General features: G+C 36.3%; 2 protein-coding genes across 4 annotated transcripts; one reads left to right on the forward strand and one right to left on the reverse strand.

Moving 5' to 3' along the window:
• Positions 1-6,217: 6,217 nt before the first annotated feature.
• On the forward strand, positions 6,218-10,075 carry LOC104217157 (transcription factor GTE11-like). Of its 3 annotated transcripts, XR_011405958.1 has the most exons (4): positions 6,225-6,672; positions 8,441-9,637; positions 9,728-9,746; positions 9,872-10,075. XR_011405958.1 is itself a non-coding variant. In XM_009767315.2 (2 exons), the coding sequence occupies exons 1-2, from the start codon at positions 6,266-6,268 to the stop codon at positions 8,562-8,564; spliced, it is 519 nt and encodes a 172-aa protein (XP_009765617.1). In that variant the 5' UTR covers positions 6,218-6,265; the 3' UTR covers positions 8,565-10,075. The 3 variants fall into 3 exon arrangements, 1 of the variants encoding a protein (XP_009765617.1); XR_708690.2 differs by lacking the exon at positions 9,728-9,746 and having other exon boundaries at positions 9,747-10,075; XM_009767315.2 differs by having other exon boundaries at positions 6,218-6,672; positions 8,453-10,075.
• A 1,051-nt stretch (positions 10,076-11,126) lies between these two features.
• On the reverse strand, positions 11,127-19,967 carry LOC104213092 (uncharacterized). The gene is made up of 9 exons (XM_070168690.1): positions 19,639-19,967; positions 19,142-19,206; positions 18,460-18,508; positions 16,960-17,054; positions 15,701-15,786; positions 15,553-15,612; positions 15,316-15,397; positions 12,111-12,224; positions 11,127-11,579 (listed from the first exon to the last, which is right to left on the reverse strand). Exons 1-9 carry the CDS (start codon positions 19,823-19,825, stop codon positions 11,415-11,417), a joined length of 903 nt encoding a protein of 300 aa, XP_070024791.1. The 5' UTR covers positions 19,826-19,967; the 3' UTR covers positions 11,127-11,414.
• Positions 19,968-21,079: the final 1,112 nt, after the last annotated feature.

The raw sequence follows: 21,079 nt of genomic DNA on the forward strand, positions 1-21,079 counted from the left end.
AATGAAGAAGTCAGGAGCCCGCATGTAGAACGGAGGTTGTTGTATGTCGAAGATGAAGAAGTCAGGAGCCCGCCTGTAGAACAGAGGTTGTTATAAATTCAAGATGAAGAAGTCAGGAGCCCGCCTGTAGAACGGAGGTTGTTATAAATTCAAGATGAAGAAGTCAGGAGCCCGCCTGTAGAATGGAGGTTGTTATATGTTGAAGATTGATGAAGTCAGGAGCCCGCCTGTAGAACGGAGGTTGTCATATGTTGAAGTTAAAGAAGTCAGGAGCGCGCCTGTAGAACAGAGGAATATCTTTCAAGAGCAAGCAGTAACCCACCGGAAGGCAGAAGGTTACAACAAAAATCCCCAGCAGAATGAAGAAAGCCGCATCCTCAGCGGACAGAACAAAATGATGAATACTGGTATTCGGAAAAGCAAAAGGCCAGTGTCATCACCAGCAATTGTCAGAAAAGAGAAGCACCGGAAGAAACACCAGCCGACAAGAAAGCAAGACAGCAAGAACAAGTTTGAAGATAGATAAGATCTTGTGATCCGTAGTCTAGTCTAGCATCTTGTTTTCTTTTTAGCACGGTGTAATAAGGAGACCGGTAGAGCAGCAGTAACAGCATACAACAGCAGTAGCAGCAAACATTACAGTCACATGGTAGTCCCAGCTACTGGAACTTCCCGAACTACATTAACCTGATTCCCTTTTAGCCAGGGATATGTAGGAGACCTTTGAAGCAAAGGTTCGGTTAAATCTTTTTTCAAAAAATGCTTCACACGGAGTACTCCAACAGGGAAAAAATCACTCGTATCCGCTCACTTTATCTTTGCGCGAAAGCTCTTTGTGCTTTCGGACAAAGAGGGGCAGCTGTGAGCACGTGATTTTTGCTTCACGGAAATTACTCCAAAGGAAATCAAAAAATAAAACAAAATCTATTCGGGTACAATTTTTGAGAATTTGCGTGACATTTTGATAATTGTTCTGTCCGTAAATGCTCACCTTGCTATAGTTGAAAATACAAAAATACGCGTGGCATGCATTTAGGAATTAATGGTACATTTAGGAATTAATTAACCATAATTTGGTTAAAAGAAATTCACGAAAATATGCATGTGTGTTTCTGTGCATTTTGTGATTTTAGTTTTAATTATAGGTATTAAATAATATATGTGTAATTTTGATTGTATAAATTATTTAGGATTTTTGTTTAAGGTTTGATAATTATAAGAAAAGAAAGAAAATGGTTGAAACAAAGGAAAATAGGGATTGGGCTACCCTAGGTGGACCCAAATTCAGGCCCAAAACAGCCCCATGCCCGGTCCAATTTGGTCAAGCTTCCTGACGCCTCAAACGGCGTCGTTTTGCTCCTTTTAATTAGAGCCGTTGGATTAAATCAATCCAATGGCCAGGATCTCATCTCCCTTACCCATTCCCTGAACCCGACCCGCTGCTTGGATTCGGACCGACCCCTGGCTAAAACCAAACGACGTCGTATTTCTTTATTTCCCTTAATCCTGGCCACTGATCTTAATTGATCCAACGGCCAGGACTAAACCCCTCACCCCGTATATAAGACCCAATCCATCACCCCACGCCCCAAACCAAACCCCCCCTCGCCTACTGTTCATCCTCGTCCCCAGAAACCCCCCCCAAACCCTAGCCGCCTTAGGATTCCCCCGCCCTAAACCCGGCCACCTAGACTCTGATGGCTGCCAAAACAACACCACTGAACCTACAAACCACCCTGAACACGAATCCCTGGTCACTTAACTTCAAATCATCTCCAGGGTTCTCGAATCTTCGATCAAAGATTCGAGCCAAAACCCTAAATCACCTAATGAGTCCCAAATTCACACCAGCCACTCCCCTGACATCCCTCATACCCTAATCAATGCTGGTTTCGTTCGAATCTAGGTAGAACTCTTCGAACCACAAATCTGAGCTCAAGAACCCTAAAAATCGAATCCATAGGGGTCTGTCCAAATCAACAAAAGCTCGGGGTCTAATAGACTTTTACCAAGGTGTTCTCAGGTGAGAACAGTTCGATTAAAGTCCATTCGACCCCGAAAATGGTCGATTCCAAGTTCGAGCCTGGGTCAGTTTTGATTTCAAATCCCCAAGGTAATTTCTGCCCTTTTCTTTTATTCTCTTGTGAATTCTATTTGTTTTTCATGATTAGTTTGGTTTGATTCTGATTTTCTGTCAAACTCTGTGTTTCCTGAGGTGATGTTTAGTTTGTTTTTGTGTTTTCATGATTACCTGCGGTCCATTATAGCTTGTATAGTCATGTAAATAAGTGTCGTCAATTAATTTGTTTGAAATTAGAGGAAAAGAGGACAGTAGCTCAGCAAAGTCTGTATGCCAACTTGTAATGAACCTGTTGAATATGTTCAGTTTTGTCTGTTGAACTAGGCTACTCATTCATTCAGTGACCTCCTGATCTTCATAGAAGCATGTTCATTAGTCATCACTGCTTTGAGCTTAGCTTGTATAGCCTGTTCATTAGACCTCCTGTTCTCAGTCTTTTGCATTGTTTGGCTGTGAGTTGGTCAGGATTGGCTCCCAATATGACCAACTCTTTCCATTTTGATTAGCACCTTTGTTTGATTTTGTTGAATCATTGGTTGAACTTAGGCAGAGAGTTGGGTATAGCTGTAGAAATCTAGCTGACCCACCTAAAACCAGTATCAAGTTTAAGTTGATTAGTTAGTAATCAGGGTTAAGCTAATAGCTAATAGTCAGTAAGTATTAGCTAAATTCAGAGGGGGGTTTATATACTAACTATTAAGAGTTAGGGTAATACAGTAATATGCAAGGGTTAAGGGTAATTTTGGCATTTGACAGAGTTTAATCAGGGATTAACTTAAGAACATGTCAAGTGGTATTTAAAATACTATTAATCTAATGACAATGGGGAACAAGACATAAGGGCATGGGTTTATTTGAATACTATAACCCCTCCCATGACTCTTGAGTAAAACAAATAGGATAGACATGGGGGACAACATAGTAGGGATCAATAAAGACATTTAGGCACGGAAGTTAAGGGGCATGGGCAGAGTTAAGTTCTGAAAGTATCAAGGCAGCCTAGTGCTTGCCAACTTTGCCTATAAATAGGCTCATTGAGAACAAATAAAGGGCTGGTCTTCCAACTTTGAGAGGTCAATTTAGTTTGAGAAGCATAGGCTGGTTTTTCTAATCCTAAGAGACCAGAGAGAGATTGAAAGAAGAAAAATCTGCTTTATTTTTACTGTTGGAATCAGTATTCACCTCTGTTACTGTTGCATTGAGAGTTGTGGAAATTTGCTGAAAGTCTGTTGGTCCATCTTCTATTGCAAACTCAAGTTTTGGTCATATTGTGGTGGTTTATATTGTTGTTGGGCATTTGGGTTGTATTCTTGAATTTTCTGGTGCATTTGGTGTTGCTGCGTGGCATTTTCTGAAGCTACTGTTGGGTTTTAATCTACTGTTGGGTTATTTTTGTTACTGTTGTGTTACTGCTGTCCGTTTGCTTGTTGCTGTTGTTATTACTGCCTTACTGCTACCCAGGTGTTGTTGCTGATCTTCTTCCTCTTCTTGTTCTTGTTTCCAATCTCAGGTACACAACTGATACACTGTCAATGTAGACTGAAAATTGAAACCTGAGTATAGAAATGAAGAGTTGAAGTGCCTCTTTCGAATTTGCTTTAGTTGTATATTGAATGTTAAGCTATGTATAATAGTTCATGTATTCCATTAGAATCATGTCTGGGTTTGTTTGGATGTTGTTTCAATGGGTAATTGTCTGGGCATAGCTGTCAATATAATTAGAGTTTGTTTGTCTCAGCATTTGGTCTAAAAGGCAAGAAATCCGAAATAATGTAGATCTCATGTTGATTTCAGTTTCAAGTTGAAAGTATGTCTCCATAGCTTTAGTATTGCAATAGTGAGTTGACAAAGTCATTAACGGTTTGCTTCGAGTGTCATATAATCAGATAGAAACATAGTATGAATTCACGCCCTTAAATTTATAGAATCCGTAGGCTTGACATACTTGTGGCGCGATTCAAGAAATGTAGAAAGGACAAGAACCTTAACCCAATGGGTTATTCAAGTTAACAAGCAAGTTAAGTAACTTTCGTAACCATTAGTAATTAAGGTTGGCTTAGCTTCAAGTAGTTGAAAACAATTAGTCCCAACGGTTCATTTCGGCTAACAATGTGGGTTCAAATTAGTTATAAGATACTTTGTCCCTTTTGAATGCGTATTGCCTGTCAATTCCGTATTTGGTTATAATTTCAGCTTCAGTTGTATCGGCTTATAGAATGAGGCATGAAACAACTTCCTTTCACGCAAAGTTTGATTGCAATTTTCTGGCTGCGTTTGCTTGAATCCGTGAAATAAATAACTGGTCTTTTCAAGCATGTAAATAAAGTAGGACCTTTTCTTCTTCTATTTAGAGACGGACGAAAAAAAATAATAAAAAATATATAGCTGCTTTAGGATATCCTTCTAAAATAAAAATGAGATAGCCTCGCCAAATAAAACGCACAGATTGCGGGGCCCTCACAAAAAATGTATGTTTGAATTAGAATTCGGGACAGGCCGTCTAGCGAATTTTACAGCCTTCCCCAAAGGTAACAATACGCTAGTCGCTTTAGGTACGATTTTAATAATGTACCTCCCTAAACTCGAGTGCGCATTTATGTGACTCAAATCCAAATCTCAACGACGTTGAAATGTCTTTAATCACGGGTGCATTGATTGTGACGTGGTTCGAGATGCATTTCCATGACGTTGCAAATTCTTTAAAAGAATGACGAATGAGATGAGCCTCGTTAAACAAAACGCATAAATTGCGGGTCCCTCGTTAAATGTATATATTAAAGTACTTAGTTTTCGGGACGGGCCGTTTAGCAAATTTCACGGCCTTCCCAGAATAATAACACGATAGTCTTTTTAGGCGCGTGTTTAATAATTTACTCTCTTAAACTTGGGTGTGCATTTCATGCGGCCCAAATCCAAATCCCAAAACATTGAATAAAAATGTGTTCCGGATTAGGGGTGCATTTCATGTGACGTAATCCAAAGACGTGTTTTAAACAATGTTCACATTCTTGTAAAAATAATAATAATAATTATGAAAGCGGTAAAAAGATAAAATTTGCACATAAGTTCATATTTGTATAAAATCAGATAATCAAGCCGAATATAACAGTTGAGCGACCGTGCTAGAACCACGGAACTCGGGAATGCCTAACACCTTCTCCCGGGTTAACAGAATTCCTTATCCGGATTTCTGGTGCGCAGACTGTAATATGGAGTCATTCTTTTCCTCGATTCGGGATTAAATTGGTGACTTGGGACACCCTAAATCTCCCAAGTGGCGACTCTGAAATAAATAAATAAATCCCATTTCGATTGTCCTTTAATTGGAAAAACTCCCTTCACCCCTCGCGGGGGCGGAAAAAGGAGGTGTGACAATATTCCAAAACTATATTTTGTGGTGTTTGGTTTCAGAACCAACGAAATTGCTATCGCATTTGATTTTCTTTTTCTTTTGTCAGCCTTTAGAAGAATCCTTTGCATTTCAACTAATGTCTTGCTCTTTTTTTCCATTCGCTAAACTATAGAATTTCAAAAATTTAGAAAGAGAAAGATAAAGTAAAATACTTACCTCAAATTCAGAATTTAATCATGACGGAAGTTCATGGAAGGTTATACTCAATTGGTTAGAGTCTCGTGTTATAACATACTACTTCATAAAACAATAAAGAAGAATATTGCTTTGAGAGAGAATAACAATGGAGATAGAATTCTTATTGCTTTGAGATGAGTTACGTACAATGGAATAGGGAAAAAGTGACTTAACCACTAAGTAACAAACCCTAAAATCTCTCTAAATATAGATATTCACCATAAATAAAATATTATTTATAACAGAATAGTTAATTTAGAGAATTTGAGTTAAAATTAGAAAGTAAAATCGTGAGAACCATGAAAAAATACTATACATAAAGGAAGAAAAATAAAATTGATTATAATGTAAATATATTATTTAATTTAGTGAAAAAAATTTATTCAATTAGCTCATTCAATTTTACGTCTACCAAATATTAAAAATTATTAAAATTTGATTTTTTATTAATAATTATATAAATATAAATTATGGAGTATATATTATAGCAGTGCTTCTTATATTTCAGGCCTTAATTATTCGGGGCCTAACGCAAGGGCGGCCCTTGTCTATATAAGTAGTACTAAATCATTCATTATCTTTCATAATCTTTAGCTATGGTGTTGGTTTACACTTCTCAGCCAGACCAAGTTACCGGGAATAATATGGCCTGCGGCGGCAGAAAGAGGAAGATTTCGATTACCACCTTTGATGCGAAAAAGGAGTTGGAAAAGGACGACAACAAAAAGCTTCGGGCAGCGATGCTTAAGCAACGCTATGCTGATATGATATTGAAATCTCAGCAACAAGTTGTTGGGAAAGAGTTGGAGGAAAAAGAGATATCGATGAAGAAGAACTTGTGGGAGAAGCAGTTCCAAGAAGCAATAGCAAAGTCTCAGCGGAAGAGAGAACGAATGGCGGCCCGGTTCGCTATTGAAAACATCAGAAGGACCGTCGACTTTGACGATAATCTGCAGGCTGAGAGAGATTTCTTGATCATGACCGGCGGCGCAACAAGTTATTGGTATCCTTTCTCTTTCTTACCTTGATTGTTATTCTTGCATGTTTTCTTTATGTGTTTTCTTGCATATGTTCTTAATTTGTGTTCTTCTAGTTCCTTTTTTATGTGTTTTTAGTTGCTCTTTGTCTGTTATTTTCGTTTCTTGCATTGTTTTTAGTTCTTAAATCATTCTTTTTTTCTAGATCGTTCATTCTGTGGTGTTTTTATGTGTTATCTTCAGTAGTCCATTTAATTCTTGCATATTTTTTTATGTACTTCGTAATTTCGGTTCATTTTTCAAATTCGTGCTTTAACTGTTTTCTTAGTAATTCCTTTCAAAGAAAGATAAAAAAAAAAAACAAAAAAAAAAGTTCTTTAATTGGTTTCTTGCTTTATGTGTTTTTAGTTGTGCTTATGTGTTTTCTTAGTAATTCGTTTCAAAGCATTAGAAGAAAAAAAAGACCAAAAAAAAAAGAAAAAGGAAAAGAAAAAAAAAGTACTACTTTAATTGGTTTCTTGCTTTATGTGTTTTTAGTTGTGCTTATGCTTTTTCTTAGTAATTCGTTTCAAAGCATTAGGAAAACAAAAAACAAAAAACAAAAAACAGAAAAAGAAAAAAAAAAGTACTACTTTAATTGGTTTCTTACTTTATGTGTTTTTAGTTGTGCTTATGTGTTTTCTTAGTAATTCATTTCAAAGCATTAGAAAAAAAAAAAACAGAAAAAGAAAAAAAAGTACTACTTTAATTGGTTACTTGCTTTATATGTTTTTAGTTGTGCTTATATGTTACTATATCTTTATGGCTTAGAGATATATACTTAAGATGTGATCAGTTTAGACGAGAGATTTTTAGGCTAATATGAAAAACTATCTGAGGGTGTTTAGATTGATGCTACACTAGTATAGGCTTAAAAAGAGTCTAGATAGATTTTTGATTTTTTGGGCTTTTGCCATGTTAAGATTAGATCTGTTTATATTAAGAATTCTCATAATCAGTTGGGTTGTCATCATGGAGCTGCATTAGAATAACTGTGTACTTTCGGGAAACATAATGCTTCTTATAATTTCTTAGGCTGTGATGTAACGAGATTAAAGAATCTGATGGGAATAGAAAAAATGGAGATTCTGATGGCTACTTTTAGCTATGGGCTGTAATGAATTAGGTTGAGCAATGAGGTTGTGTTGTTCTTGATGTTTGGTACATTTTAGCTTGGTGGAAGAATGATGATATGATAGAGCTTGTTTTAGGTTTGATACAGAGAATTCTACTTGGAGGTTGCAATTAAGGGCTTCAATCGATTTAACATAATTTTTGATGTCTTAGGCTTTTGATGCGCAACTTGTTTGGGACTGAGTCATAATTGTTATTGTTGTTTAGGCTTTTAATGATGTGTGATATGAGGTGACTAGGCATTTTGAAAATATGAGAGGTCTGAGGGTGTTTATTATTGATGGGCTGATTTTTTTGTTTGTGCTGATTTGGCCTATATCCTTACTGGTTTAATATTAGGATCTGCATGTCTTCTTGATGCTTTGAATTTCTAACTTTGGCTATGAGTTTCTAACTTTGGCTTTTAAGAGGGAATCTGCTATATGCCTACTGATTAATTGATTTTTTTTTACTGTTGGGTGCATTTATCTATTACATCTGAGGTTTTAGTCACACAGGTTGCTCTTGACTTGTTGAATTAACTGGAGATTTCTATGTCAAGCCTTCTTCTTTTTTCTGATTTTTGAGCAAAAGATGAACTTTCTTCAAACATCTACTTACATTTTAATTTCTTAATCTCAGTTTGTTCTATAGGAGTGCAGTGTATTCAGACGTGAACTCCTTTTTTTGTGTATGCTGGCGATCTGTTGGAGGTTATTACACACACTTTGCACTCTCTCAACCCCAAGTCTACGTGATGGTTTAGTGCTGCAATCGTTTTAGTCATTGACGTGGGTGAAGTAGAAATCTGCCCTGCTTTATTATCCGTTACAGTCTGAAGAAGGTTTTGGTTTTAGATTGGATGTTGGCGCCTCGTGATTGGATATAGAGTTGATAGTATAGATCAATAAATTGGCAAGGGACAGAAATGAGTGTATGTGATTGTGGTTCCCCAAGGGTCGTACGTGAGTAAGCCTTTTGGACCCTCACTAGACTGAATAAGGATGAGTCCCTGTTTTGGTTCGAGGGTGATGTATGCTGAAACAGCCATCTGCATTTGACTACGGTCTAACAAAATAATAAACGAATAAGGCAACTTTCTTACATGCATTGCCAACGGATTGAACTTGGACACACCATGTATATTATCTGGGACAATGGGATATGAGTCCACCACAACAGAGGCAGCGTATGAGCTAAAATGTTAAATCCATATCCGAATGCTAAGCCTTCTGCACCCATTCGTTCCTCCAATTACTTGAGGACTATATTTCTACTGTTAAACCAGGAACTTGGTTGCTTAATTGAAAGTCGACGATTGAGGCCTTTGAATGACTTTTTCAAAATATCCATTCTCACTCATAGCTGGGGCAGGTGATACCTAATTCACGTACATGTATTATACTTTAGCAGTACACTTTCATTGGACTTGATCCTCTTTTGCCCCCTCGCACATTCTGAAGACAGAGAACTAGCTACATTTCAGTTGATCCGGCCTGATCCAATGCCCTTCTATGGAACATCTGAGATTCTGAATATTTTTTTCAAGGAGTGCATACGTCTTTGCAAATCAAATCCAAATACATGAAGGCTTGTCACGTATGCTTCAATCTTTAGTTCAACTATTCAAGATGACCTGGTTGTGCTAAGGTGACTTGTCTATGATCGCAATGTGATGGAAAGTCATGCTGCTCCGAACCTCAAAAACAAAAAAAAATATTAAGTTTTTATCTCCGCCTGTGTTTGAGTTCTCGTGTAACACAGCCGGTCCCAAGCCCGGACAAAGGAGGAGGGTTTTATTGTCTTTTAGAAGTTACATCCTTCATAAATATGAACCAGGTAACCTGTAATGTTGTGGCCTGCTATACTGTTAGATGTTCAGAAAGTTTTTTGTCTGATCAATTTTTAATCTTGTTGCATACTGTTCAGGCTGAAAATTCTTGTGCAGGTATGCTTTTCTTCTTCCAGCTTCTCTACTTGTAGTTTTGGACAGAAGATAATGCTGAGTTGAGAAGTCATACAAATGCATATATACATGTGTTTTCCTATTTTATGTTTTATTTATTTTAACAGATAATAGTAAGAAGAAAACTTACTGATGTTGCTCAACTGTGTTAAAGCATGCCTACCTGGTGCCTTCCTTCTTACCCTTACAACAACAAAGCAGATGAGTTTTCTTGTTTGGAAACATCTCTTCAACTCTATTCCTCTGAATGAATTTTTGATGTTCTTACTTTCAGTAGATATCTGGTTAATAGTTGGTTTTGACCCTTTCTATTTCCTGTTATATCTTTAAACTGAGAATCATTCTTCTGCTATTTTTGATATTCTCTGTATCATGCTAATCTTTCCGACCTGTTACTTTCAGTCGGGGGTCTAACAATTCTCAACTTGGAAACTTAATAATGAGGCATGTTATACATTGGATGGCAGAGCCATGAAATGATCAGTTAAAGTAAACCACAGTGGCAGATCATGTTAAAAATCAACAGCTAAGAAGACTGATTAGTGAGACAGTGGAAGATTATGAATACAAAGGCTAGAAAAGGTCTAACTACGACACTTTAAGGTTAAACTGATTAACTTGTGTTAGTCGTAAGCACACCGTTAATGAAACAGTAGAAAGTAGAAGACTGAAAGAATACACTGTCTCAAGGATGTTAACAGAGCAGAAAAATGAGGCTTTGATTTATCTATCAACTCTTCCGACTTGTTCTTTAACTAAATGCCCTATATACTACCTCAAGCTTTATAACTTATGTTAGGCTTATACTTTGTGTTCGTTTAGGCTCAGCACTGAACAAGGATATATTTGGGACAATATACTACCATGCTTTAAAAGCTTGTATATGGAGTAAAACATGAAATAGAATTGTATTTTTTGGATAAATTCAACATCACTCAAGGATGAACTATGTACCAGCCTTCATGCTTCTGCTTTTCTATTCACACATAAGACATCCAAATTGCAAATCCTGCAAATGGAACTGCTCGGCTATTTACTATACAATAGAACTGCTTCTTGGTTTCCTTCACTCGTTCTGTTAATCTCAGAAAGTTAATTTCTTTTATACATCTCCATTCTGGCAACAAAATTGGCGTGCCTTCTAATCTAAAATGATTAGTCAAACATCTAAACTCCAATCAAACTTATGTTTTTTCTCCTTTTGGACATTCGCAAGTTCACAACAATATAGAGTTGCTTCAAAACGGTAAAATGGCCATAACTTTGTTTGGAAAACACACAACTATTTGGCGAAAAACCTTGTTTAAAAGTCCTCACATTCTACAATTTCTATAAAAGATTAACTGACAGAGTACAAAAGTATACTCCACAACCTTTTCCGATAGAAATTTATTCATGAACCAGCATGAAGTTCAAGTATTCTATTCAACATGGAAGTCTCCCAAAATTGTCTAAAATTAATAATTTAACTTGCATTGCCATTTTCCTCCCCTACTTAATAAAGTGGAATTCAGAACTTCCACAAATAAGAAAAATAATGCAAAGAGTAGAAGAATGAGAAGAAAAAAAAAATCTGAGACAAACTTAAAACTTGAAGGGCACACTGCGTACAGTATGGTGTGCTTCCAATAAAACTATATGCTAACATGGTTAGATTTTCAAGCTTCTTAATGTTGAACTAAGCACAGAGAGATTGCTGGGAGCTCTCTGCTTATAGTCTTTCTCCAATGCCATTGCGGACAAAGATTGCAGCTCTGAGCTCTCCTTGTCCTCCTTGCTTCGCCCTTTACTCAGCTGCGCAATGGCAGACGTACACTGGAAACAGCAATATATAAAGTGAGTTCTCCAAGACTGTGTATGATAAAAAAACAAGAACCTTCTTCGTTAACTAGTACGAGTAATTAACAGTTGATGAAGTTTTAAGAACTCTCAGTATTTAGAGAATTCAATTAATGTAAAGAACTAGCAAAAATGCAGGGTAAGGCTGCGTACAATAGACCCTTGTGGTCCGGCCCTTCTCCGGACCCCGCACATAGCGGGAGCTTAGTGCACCAGGTTGCCCTTTTCTTTAATTAATGTAAAGAACTAGGGACATACAGGACCGGAGTGCAATTCTGGACTCCCAAGTCGGAAAACAGCGTGCAGAGTGCAATGATGCCTAACGTCTTCGATTTTTTCTGTGATTTTTTTCCGGATAAGTAATTTCTTATTTATTTTTCCAAAAATCTAGAGCACTTTTATTTATTTCTTTACATCTAGAGCATTAACATATAAGAAAACTAGTAATCTTAATCAAGGACTATTTGATCAAATTTTAGAAAAAGAGAGACAAACAGAAAGACTGACCAAACATATGCCAAAAAGTGCTCTGGTACTCTTGCCACCAGTCAAGTCAATGGTAGATGCATAATATTTCTTTGCCATCTGAAGGTTTTCTAGTCCACCAAGTGTATAGAGCACCTGTTCCACCCAGAAAGAACGATGACGAGTGATTATTTCCGGCAACTATCAGAAAAATGGAACAGTAATTCCAGTCGACATTGGGGAAGCACGTTCTTCATGAAATCAGAAAATTAACATGCAACCCAAAACACACTTATTCTTTAACCCTGGAACCCAGTTGGTCCAAGAGAGCACGCAAGTAATATGAGCCAACGTTTCCCTTAAAAAATTACTGAAGCAGATATCAGAATCCTTTCCATTTTTAATCCATGAGAAAATACATTGAAGGTACTTTAAGTACTTCCTAGGTTCACCATTTACATCATATCAGCCTTTTCATCACTATTTTCCTCGATCTATAAGAACACCTTTCTCAGGTCTTACAAGATTCAGTAGCTAATCTATTACCTCACTATAGTTCTAAGCCAGGCATAGATACAGTTCACATAGAACCTGAACAGGAACTAATGCGGAAATCATCAGGCAATAATAACCACCAGCATCTTATAGCCTGTTTGGCCAAGTTTTTTTTTGGGCCAAAAGTGCTTTTTTTGGCCAAAAGCACTTTTGGCCAAAAATTGAGGTGTTTGGCCAAGCTTTTGGAAGGAAAAAAGTGCTTTTGAGGAGAAGCAGAAGCAGTTTTTGAGAAGCAGAAAAAAGTAGCTTCTCTCCGGAAGCACTTTTCTGAGAAGCACTTTTGAAAAAATACACTTAGAAGCAGTTTTCAAAAGCTTGGTCAAACACTAAATTACTGCTCAAAAGTGTTTTTCATATTAATTAGCCAAACACAAGCTGTTTCTTACCAAAAATACTTTTTTAAAAAGTACTTCTGAGAAAAGCACTTCTCAAAATAAGCTGATTTTAGAAGCTTGGCCAAACGGGCTATTAATGACCCACTCACCCCCAATCAAGAGTGACATACAACGAGGGTAATAAGTTCAGGTGCAAGCAGACAGGTACATCGTCCAGCTTCTTATTATTTCCTCTTTTTTCCTTTATTTTTTCTTTTCTTCTCCTTCAGATTTCTCTGAAGGATTTGGACCAAATCCACATTTTCCCTAATTAACTATCATATCTAAAGACTTGTCCATTTAATTTCAAAAACAGACGCCCTCAGCTTCTTCTATCAAAGAGTGGAGGTCTTAGGTATTTCTCTAACTAGAGAAAGATTCATTTTGTTCAATAAACTAGGTCCACATAACTGTCCCATGATAAAGCCACTTGTCCTGATATTTTTGTGCCTAAGCAAGCAAAAGGGAGGGAAACTAATCTTTCTTTCAGTGGGCAACCAAGAAGTTGGAATTTGAAATTAAAGTGAAGAACGAATCCGCTCCAGGGTTCGCAAGTCCAGAGTCAGCACAATGGGAAAATCTCTACAGAATCAGATTGAATTCTAGAAAATTCCTCCTCTCATCTTCTCCCTATTTCTACACATTGATAACTTCTTAAACTCCAAATATCACTTTGTTACTGATTTCTAGTAAACTTCTAACTAAGCAAAATAATGTGCTCTGACAGCTTCATTAGTTCATTACTGACAGAGAGAGACAGAGACAGAGAGACATGAAAGGGCAGCCCGGTGCACTAAGCCCCCGCTATGCGCGGGGTCCGGGGAAGGGCCGGACCACAAGGGTCTATTGTACGCAGCCTTACCTTACCCTGCATTTTAGCAAGAGGTTGTTTCCACGGCTCGAACAACTACTAGCCACACTGAACAGCTACTCCAGTAAGATTGGGAATTTGAAGAGCTAGTCAGACTACTAGCCACACTGAACGGCTACTCCAGTAACAACCTAGTATCAGACCAGCTCAGATGGGGGAATGCACATGCGGGAAGGTACTCCGTGAAAGCAGCCTACAAGTTATCAGAAGCTCAAAATGCAATCACCGACCACTGGCCTTGGAAGCTAATATGGAAAGTTAAACTGCCGCCTAAAGTTGCATGTTTCAACTGGACTGCTCTCCATGGATCATGTCTAACACAGGACAACTTAGTCAGAAGAAATTTTCAGATTGTCAATAGATGCTACATGTACCAGAGGAAGGCAGAATCACATAGCCATCTCTTCCTACACTGCCCAGTTGCAGCAGACCTCTGGAATATGTTTATTTCTCTTTTTGGACTCAGATGGGTCATGCCACATAACATCAGGGAGGCTTTTGAGAGTTGGAGCTTTTGGAAAGTTGACAGCACCATCAAGAAAGTATGGAAGATTGTTCCTGCTGCTATCTTTTGGAGTATCTGGAAGGAAAGGAATAGCAGATGTTTCGATGGACTATCAACTACTTTCCAATCTCTCAAAGCTAATTGTATTATGTTTTTATACACTTGGGTTTATTTATCCCCCATAGATTCCCCTGATAGTTATTTGAATTTTGTTAGCTCCTTAGTATTAGCCTGAACATCTGTATTGGAGCTGACATTATTCCTTTTTGCTATATCTCTTTTGTAACTATTATGCATCTTCTTGATGCCAGCAATGAAATTAATTACTTCATAAAAAAAGGGCTCGAACCCGTGACCTCTTGGTCACATGGCAAAGAGACATGGAGACATGGAGATAGAGAAACTGGTTGGACAGCAACCTAGATTCCCAAGCCTCCCTCTTGATAATAACTTTTGCATTTGGTAAAAATAGCTGCTAGAAAGACCAAATATGAATCAATCTACTTTTTTTTATCCACTGAACTAGGTGATAAATGAAGCTTCATGAGCAACTTACGCAAGAACAAATACCAATACCTCTCAAAAATGGATGCAAGCTCACAAGGATTGCAAGCTATTATTAAAGCACCTCTAATACAACAACAACAACAACAACAACAACAACATACCATACCCAGTAAAATCCCACTAGTGAGGTCGGGGAGGGTAGGATGTACGCAGACCTTACCCCTACCCCGGAAGGGTAGAGAGGTTGTTTCCGGGAGACGCTCGGCTCAACAAAAGAGTTAATAATTTCAGAAAAGAAACGAAATAAGAGATAGGTAACAACAAAAGAAGCAAGAGAAGTGATAATAATATCTTAAAATAAACCAAATATATTAAAGCACCTCTAATAGTTTTATTAAAAAGCAATGATAAAATATGACTTGAGAAGTCTCTTACATCAGCGTAGGCTAGGTGATATAAAGGAACTGTCGGCTGAGATAAGATCAGCTCCTCATAGCAGAAAGCTGATTGCTTGTACCTAGATATGATATGACAGACAAAACACTTTCACTTAGCTAGTTAGGGTAAACTGCAAAGCATGGATGAAACAGCAGCTAAAGAAGGTATCAATGGAATAGAGTTGCCTCCAAGCCATTAGTATTCCACTCTGAACACTAGAATAAAAAATCTTACATTTGCAGGGAAACATATATTTCAGCAAGCTCTCTCCAAGCTTCATGATCAGCCATGAATCTACCAAAACCACGAAGAAAAGAACAAGGATTAACGTCGCAACATATTTATTACTGTTAAGATGCGATGCATATTAGATTCTTCTTACAAGTCAAGATACTTGTTAAGCCAGTCAATTGCTGCTGACGTATTGCCTTGCGCCTTTGCCATGGCTGCCCTCCTCTTATGTACAACCTAAAGGATATCAATAAGATACAGAAAATATATGGCTTCAGCTTTGAATTATTCTTCTTCTTTTCCAAATTAAATGAATGTAATCACATATATTTCAGATGTTTTATGTCTATAGCACATTAAGTTAAAAACCATGTCAATAAAGTTAAAAATCACTTTTAAATTTTTTATTCACAAGATGCAGCTCTTTTATTATAACGGTGGTTTCCGGGCCAACTTAGAGTGCACCTTGACTATTCCACCAGGTACTCACCCACGTAACTTTGCCACCAAGACGTAAGACAGATGGGAAGAAATCGCCTAGTGTTTTTGTCTATATTGGAATTTGAACCCTTATCTCCAAGGTCCCACCTACTTCATTCAGAAGATACAGTTTTAAGTATCTATTTCAAGTTCAATGACCAGTTTTCATATAATAAGTTCCAAATTCCTATTTCTAATCACTAACATTTTCATGCATTAAATTTTCTTTTTCTTACATAATAGGATATGACTTTACCAACTCTAGTTATTAGCACGTTAGGACAATAATAGGTTAAAGTTACAAAAATGAGATTACATTGGGTTGTTGTTGTTGTTGTTGTTGTTAGAAAAATGAGTATTTGAAGTTGAAGTTGAAAAAAAGTACATAGTTGTGTTTGGACATGAAGTTCACTTGGAAAAAATGTTGAAGTTTATAAGTTAAAACCATTATTTCACTTGAAATACTTGGTAAACCAATTTTTCAACTTCAATTTCTCCATTTCTAGTTGAAATAGAAATAATGGGCAAAATTGTAAACAAATATTGATTTGTAAATGATATTGCAGTATTTGCAAATACTATGTATGTCCAAACACCTAGTGTCAACCTCTTCAAAACAATCTATGCCATAAGGTGCATGCCTCATGACCTTGGCACCCGCACTAAAAAGCCATCTAAGCAAGGATAAGCACCCATCCAATGCTACGACTAGCTTGAATGCTTAATCACACCTCAAGCACGCTTTACCAGAGGCACGCAAACCACTTTGAGCAATAACAATGAGTATCTACTGTTCCATTAGACCAGCCTTCCCACATGAGAAACACACTATTTTAGGGCACATTTCCACATAGGAAACTATGTATTTCACAAGCAAATTAATTGAGCCAAATTAACAACGGTCGGTGAAATGGTTAGTCTATCTCAGACCTGATCAAAGGGATTTTCCTCCAAAAGGCTTGAGTAAGCATTTTCTGCCTCTGACCACAATCCTCTGGCCTCTAGCAACATAGCTTCTAGCCTACCTGAGAACAAATCAAACTAATTACTCTTAGCCATTATTACAAGGCCAAGTACACATGGAGGAAATCAGAACTACACAAAGTAGGAAAAATACTCAGTAAGTGGAAAAAACGTTTAAATCTATATAGCTAAACGAATATCTTTTTAAATTCTCGGCAGTAATAATGTAATGATTGAGAGCAAAACTGATAGTCACTGCAGCAAAGGATGATATATCGAGAAAGCTTTCTGGGGTCATACAACATTTCAATAACTTCTCACTTAAACATAAGGTATCTAAGTGTGAACAGATGATCATTGTAATGGGATAGAAATATACAAATACAATCATCAAATCAAGGCAATAATGTTACATAACGCTTTAACAAAACTAAGACTAAACTACCATCTTGAAATGGATCATTACCAGTACTACCTGGCTCATAGCTACAATGGTAGCATAGAACTTGTACTTTCCAATATGAGATGGAAAGGGAGCTGCAGAATATATTCAAATAGCAGACTATCTATACTATATTAAAAGCATGAAGGCCCTTAGCGAAATGTTGTTCGCCTTTTTTACCCTCTAAAAATAAATTTCACATTAAACATAATTGCAATTTAAGTTACTTTTCAAATATTTAGGATATTTAAATTACCTAAAATTTTGGTTATTAAACATTTTTTTGTTGAGCTAATTAAGAAGTCCTAATTCTTAGCCTTCACCATAACATGTTAATTAAATAAGAAAACATGAGAATTACCATTCAATATAGTACTATTAATAAAATAATATTTACCAGAATAAAATACTAAAAGAATAAAATTTCTTTTCATTTCAAACTTAATCTTTATCACACTAAAATTTAAACTAATGCTTTTTCTTTTTCATTTCAAAATACTACTTTAGAAAGCTTCATCAAAAGTAATATGCTACTTTAACCAGATAAAAAAAAATCCTTAATCCTATAAAGCAATATGTCAACAATAACCCAGAATCCCAAGACAAGAAATAGGAGTAATTCACAGTAGATCATTATAAATGTAAGCCATAACAGCAAAGCATCAGGTCCTTATAATATCAACGCTAGTGCTTATAAGTCATTATCATTTTTTCTAAATATAAAGTAATGTCATTATCATTCATTCAATCCGGCAATAAGAATTCTTATTTCATAGCAGCTTCTTACTTTTTTCACCCGTTATACAACAAATGTGTGTGTGTGTATAATGCAGTATCAAGCTTCTAACAATTATGTTTCATGCTTTGCTTGTGCAGGATACTCTTAAGGAGTGATACATGAAACAAGAGATAGAAGCTTTACCAATCTAGTGATTCAAACTCACTGGCCACAATTGAAGAAAGTGCAAGCTACAAGAATACAAGACCACAACCATACATATATATATAGACCAAAGAGAACTCACCAACCCTTTTGCTCCCTGGAAACTTCTTTTGCAATACCTTTATGCAGTCCTGCAGAAGTTCTCATAACATAAATTCCAAATAATTTTCCACGTAATCATAGAGAAAGTGATGACAGCTTCACAAGAAAATATTCCACACATAAGAATAAAGAGTGAACATGACTTGAAAAATAGCTAATGCATTCTGGCCGATATGGTTGACCACAAGGTCAAATCACTTCATTACTCAGTATATTTAACCACATCATCAGCCAATATCACTCTACCAATGGAGTAATGGTAAATGTATCTATGCAACATTATAGGAAATAACGGTCTAACAACTATCTTTCTAAATTTGCATAAACATTGACCATTTAGTTGTAGTGACATCTTTTATATATTAGATTATGCCAGAATGTTTCTCTACATATTACATACAATCCACTCATAGCTATGATCTCGGGTACTATGAGATACATTTTACATTATTGTACTGACTATTGACATTTAGCATCTTCTAGAAATCTTTTGCTGAGTAAAAATAGACGAGCTATGTAATTTCAGATTATTTGATGAAAGTTCTATCAGCATGGATTCTGCAACTCAGGGAATTCGAAAATAAACTACAATGGAAATATCATGCATGTCTATAGAGGTAACCAAATTTGACTGAGCGATTACGAGAAAGATTTTTTTTTACCTTTGCCACATCAAGAGACTGACAATCCATAGCTGCAACAGCTACCTGCTCATAAAGAGTCCACTCTGCAATATTTTGGGTTGCAGCGGATAAAAGATTGATCAGAGGTTTTATCCAGTCACATTATGTTGGAATAAAGTCTATGGAGCAATCAATCAAAAACAAAAATTAAAAAAAGAACAAAAAAGAAAAAAGAGAGATATCCCAAAACCCAAAATCTCAACTTCTCCATGAACCAATACTTCAATTTTCCACTTTGATCGATCTTAGACTACCCAAATCAGTGTAAAAAATCTCAGCTTTTCCGGTCCCAAATATTACCCAATTGCCATTAACTTGAATCCTAGACAACCCAAATTAGTACAAGATCTCAAATTTCCAAGTTGTAGTCAAATTCCAGTTACCTGAATCCTAAACTATCAAATCAGTAAACCAAACAAAAAGATTTCGGCTGTATGGTTCAATCGGATATGAATCGATAAATTGTAGTATTATACCTTCAGGACCAAGAGCAGATCTCTTTTTAGAGTCATTGAGAATGGAGAGGCCGTGCTTCAACACCAAATCAGATCGACGGAGCTTGAGCTTATGGACAAGGCAGAGATATTCCCAAGCACCTCCTCCTCCATTCTCTACTTGATTCTCCAATCTGTTTACCTCCTCTTCCTCTGTTCTCGTCACCATCTTCTTCTATTGGTTTATCAGTTTTCTCGCGAGATTCAATCGGGTTTCTCTACTGTCTCCCACTTCAACTAGTGCTGCTTCTGTTGTTGTCGTGTTCGGCTTTGTATCTTGTGTTTGTGTCCAACTAGGGAAAGCCGGTTTGTTGGATCTGCTTTTGTTTGATCTACAGTCCACTCTCTATTCTGGTTTGAAAAGACGACTTTACCCCCTTTTTACTTTTGTTTTTCCTTAACTTTCTAATTTTGCTTCAATAAAAAATGTAATTATAGTACTCCTATCCGAAATATGTACACGGTAGTAAAAAAATATTTGCACAAAGTAATCAATTACTCTCTTTAATTCAAATTTAATTTCTTACTTTTACGTTGATTCACAAGTTGAACTATTAAATTATTCATTTATCTTGTTGTTTGAACAACTTTGTAGAGAAACTTTTGAAAATTGAAAGAAAAATATTTGGATGGATGTTCAGAAAAAACTTACTTCTATTTTCGAAATCTATTTTATAAATGTGCCTCGAGATTGTACTTAAGTGCCACTTTATTTAAATTGTTCAAACAAGCATCATACGACTTTTTCCAGTAAATTACATGTTCAAATCGGATTAAAATTTGTTGACAAAATATGTAAGGTTAGCTTTTTGGTATTTTGAAAGAAAAAAAAATAGAGAATTCCTTTTTGAGCAAAGAGTATATGCGGATCTTATGACATTACATGCTTTAAAAATTTCATTATGAGGTAAGTGGACACTCAAAAGTGGATGTTGAATGGGAAGATAAAATGAGATCCATTTAACCAAGTAAATTAGAACTATTTAAATAATTTAACCAAGTTGATAAGATCCATTGGCCTGCATTAGCACAGTTTAAGAGATTAAATGGCCAACTTAGACCATAAAACTTAATATTTGTCGTGTCCAGACAGCTATCTTTTTTTCTCATAAATCCTTGAACACTATCTTCTTGTTAAGAATAAAATGTCTTGAAATTAATTTGTAATTTGATTTTATAGTGGATACGGAGTACAGGGTACTCTATTTTTGCTGTAATAATTATGTTTCTATCCCAAACTTTGCAATTACCACTCCCATTTTATTTCAGGTAATAATTTGAGCTTTAATCAATCTTTCCTCAAACTAGAGTTTGTGTCCGTCAAATAAAATATGAGCAAAATTCAAATTAACTTTGAAAGGCTAAACAAAATTTTATACATTGAAAGCCCATTTAGATACTCAAAAGTTTTATTTGAAGTGTA

This window comes from Nicotiana sylvestris, chromosome 1 (assembly GCF_000393655.2).
Source record: "Nicotiana sylvestris chromosome 1, ASM39365v2, whole genome shotgun sequence".
Classification (NCBI taxonomy): domain Eukaryota; kingdom Viridiplantae; phylum Streptophyta; class Magnoliopsida; order Solanales; family Solanaceae; genus Nicotiana; species Nicotiana sylvestris.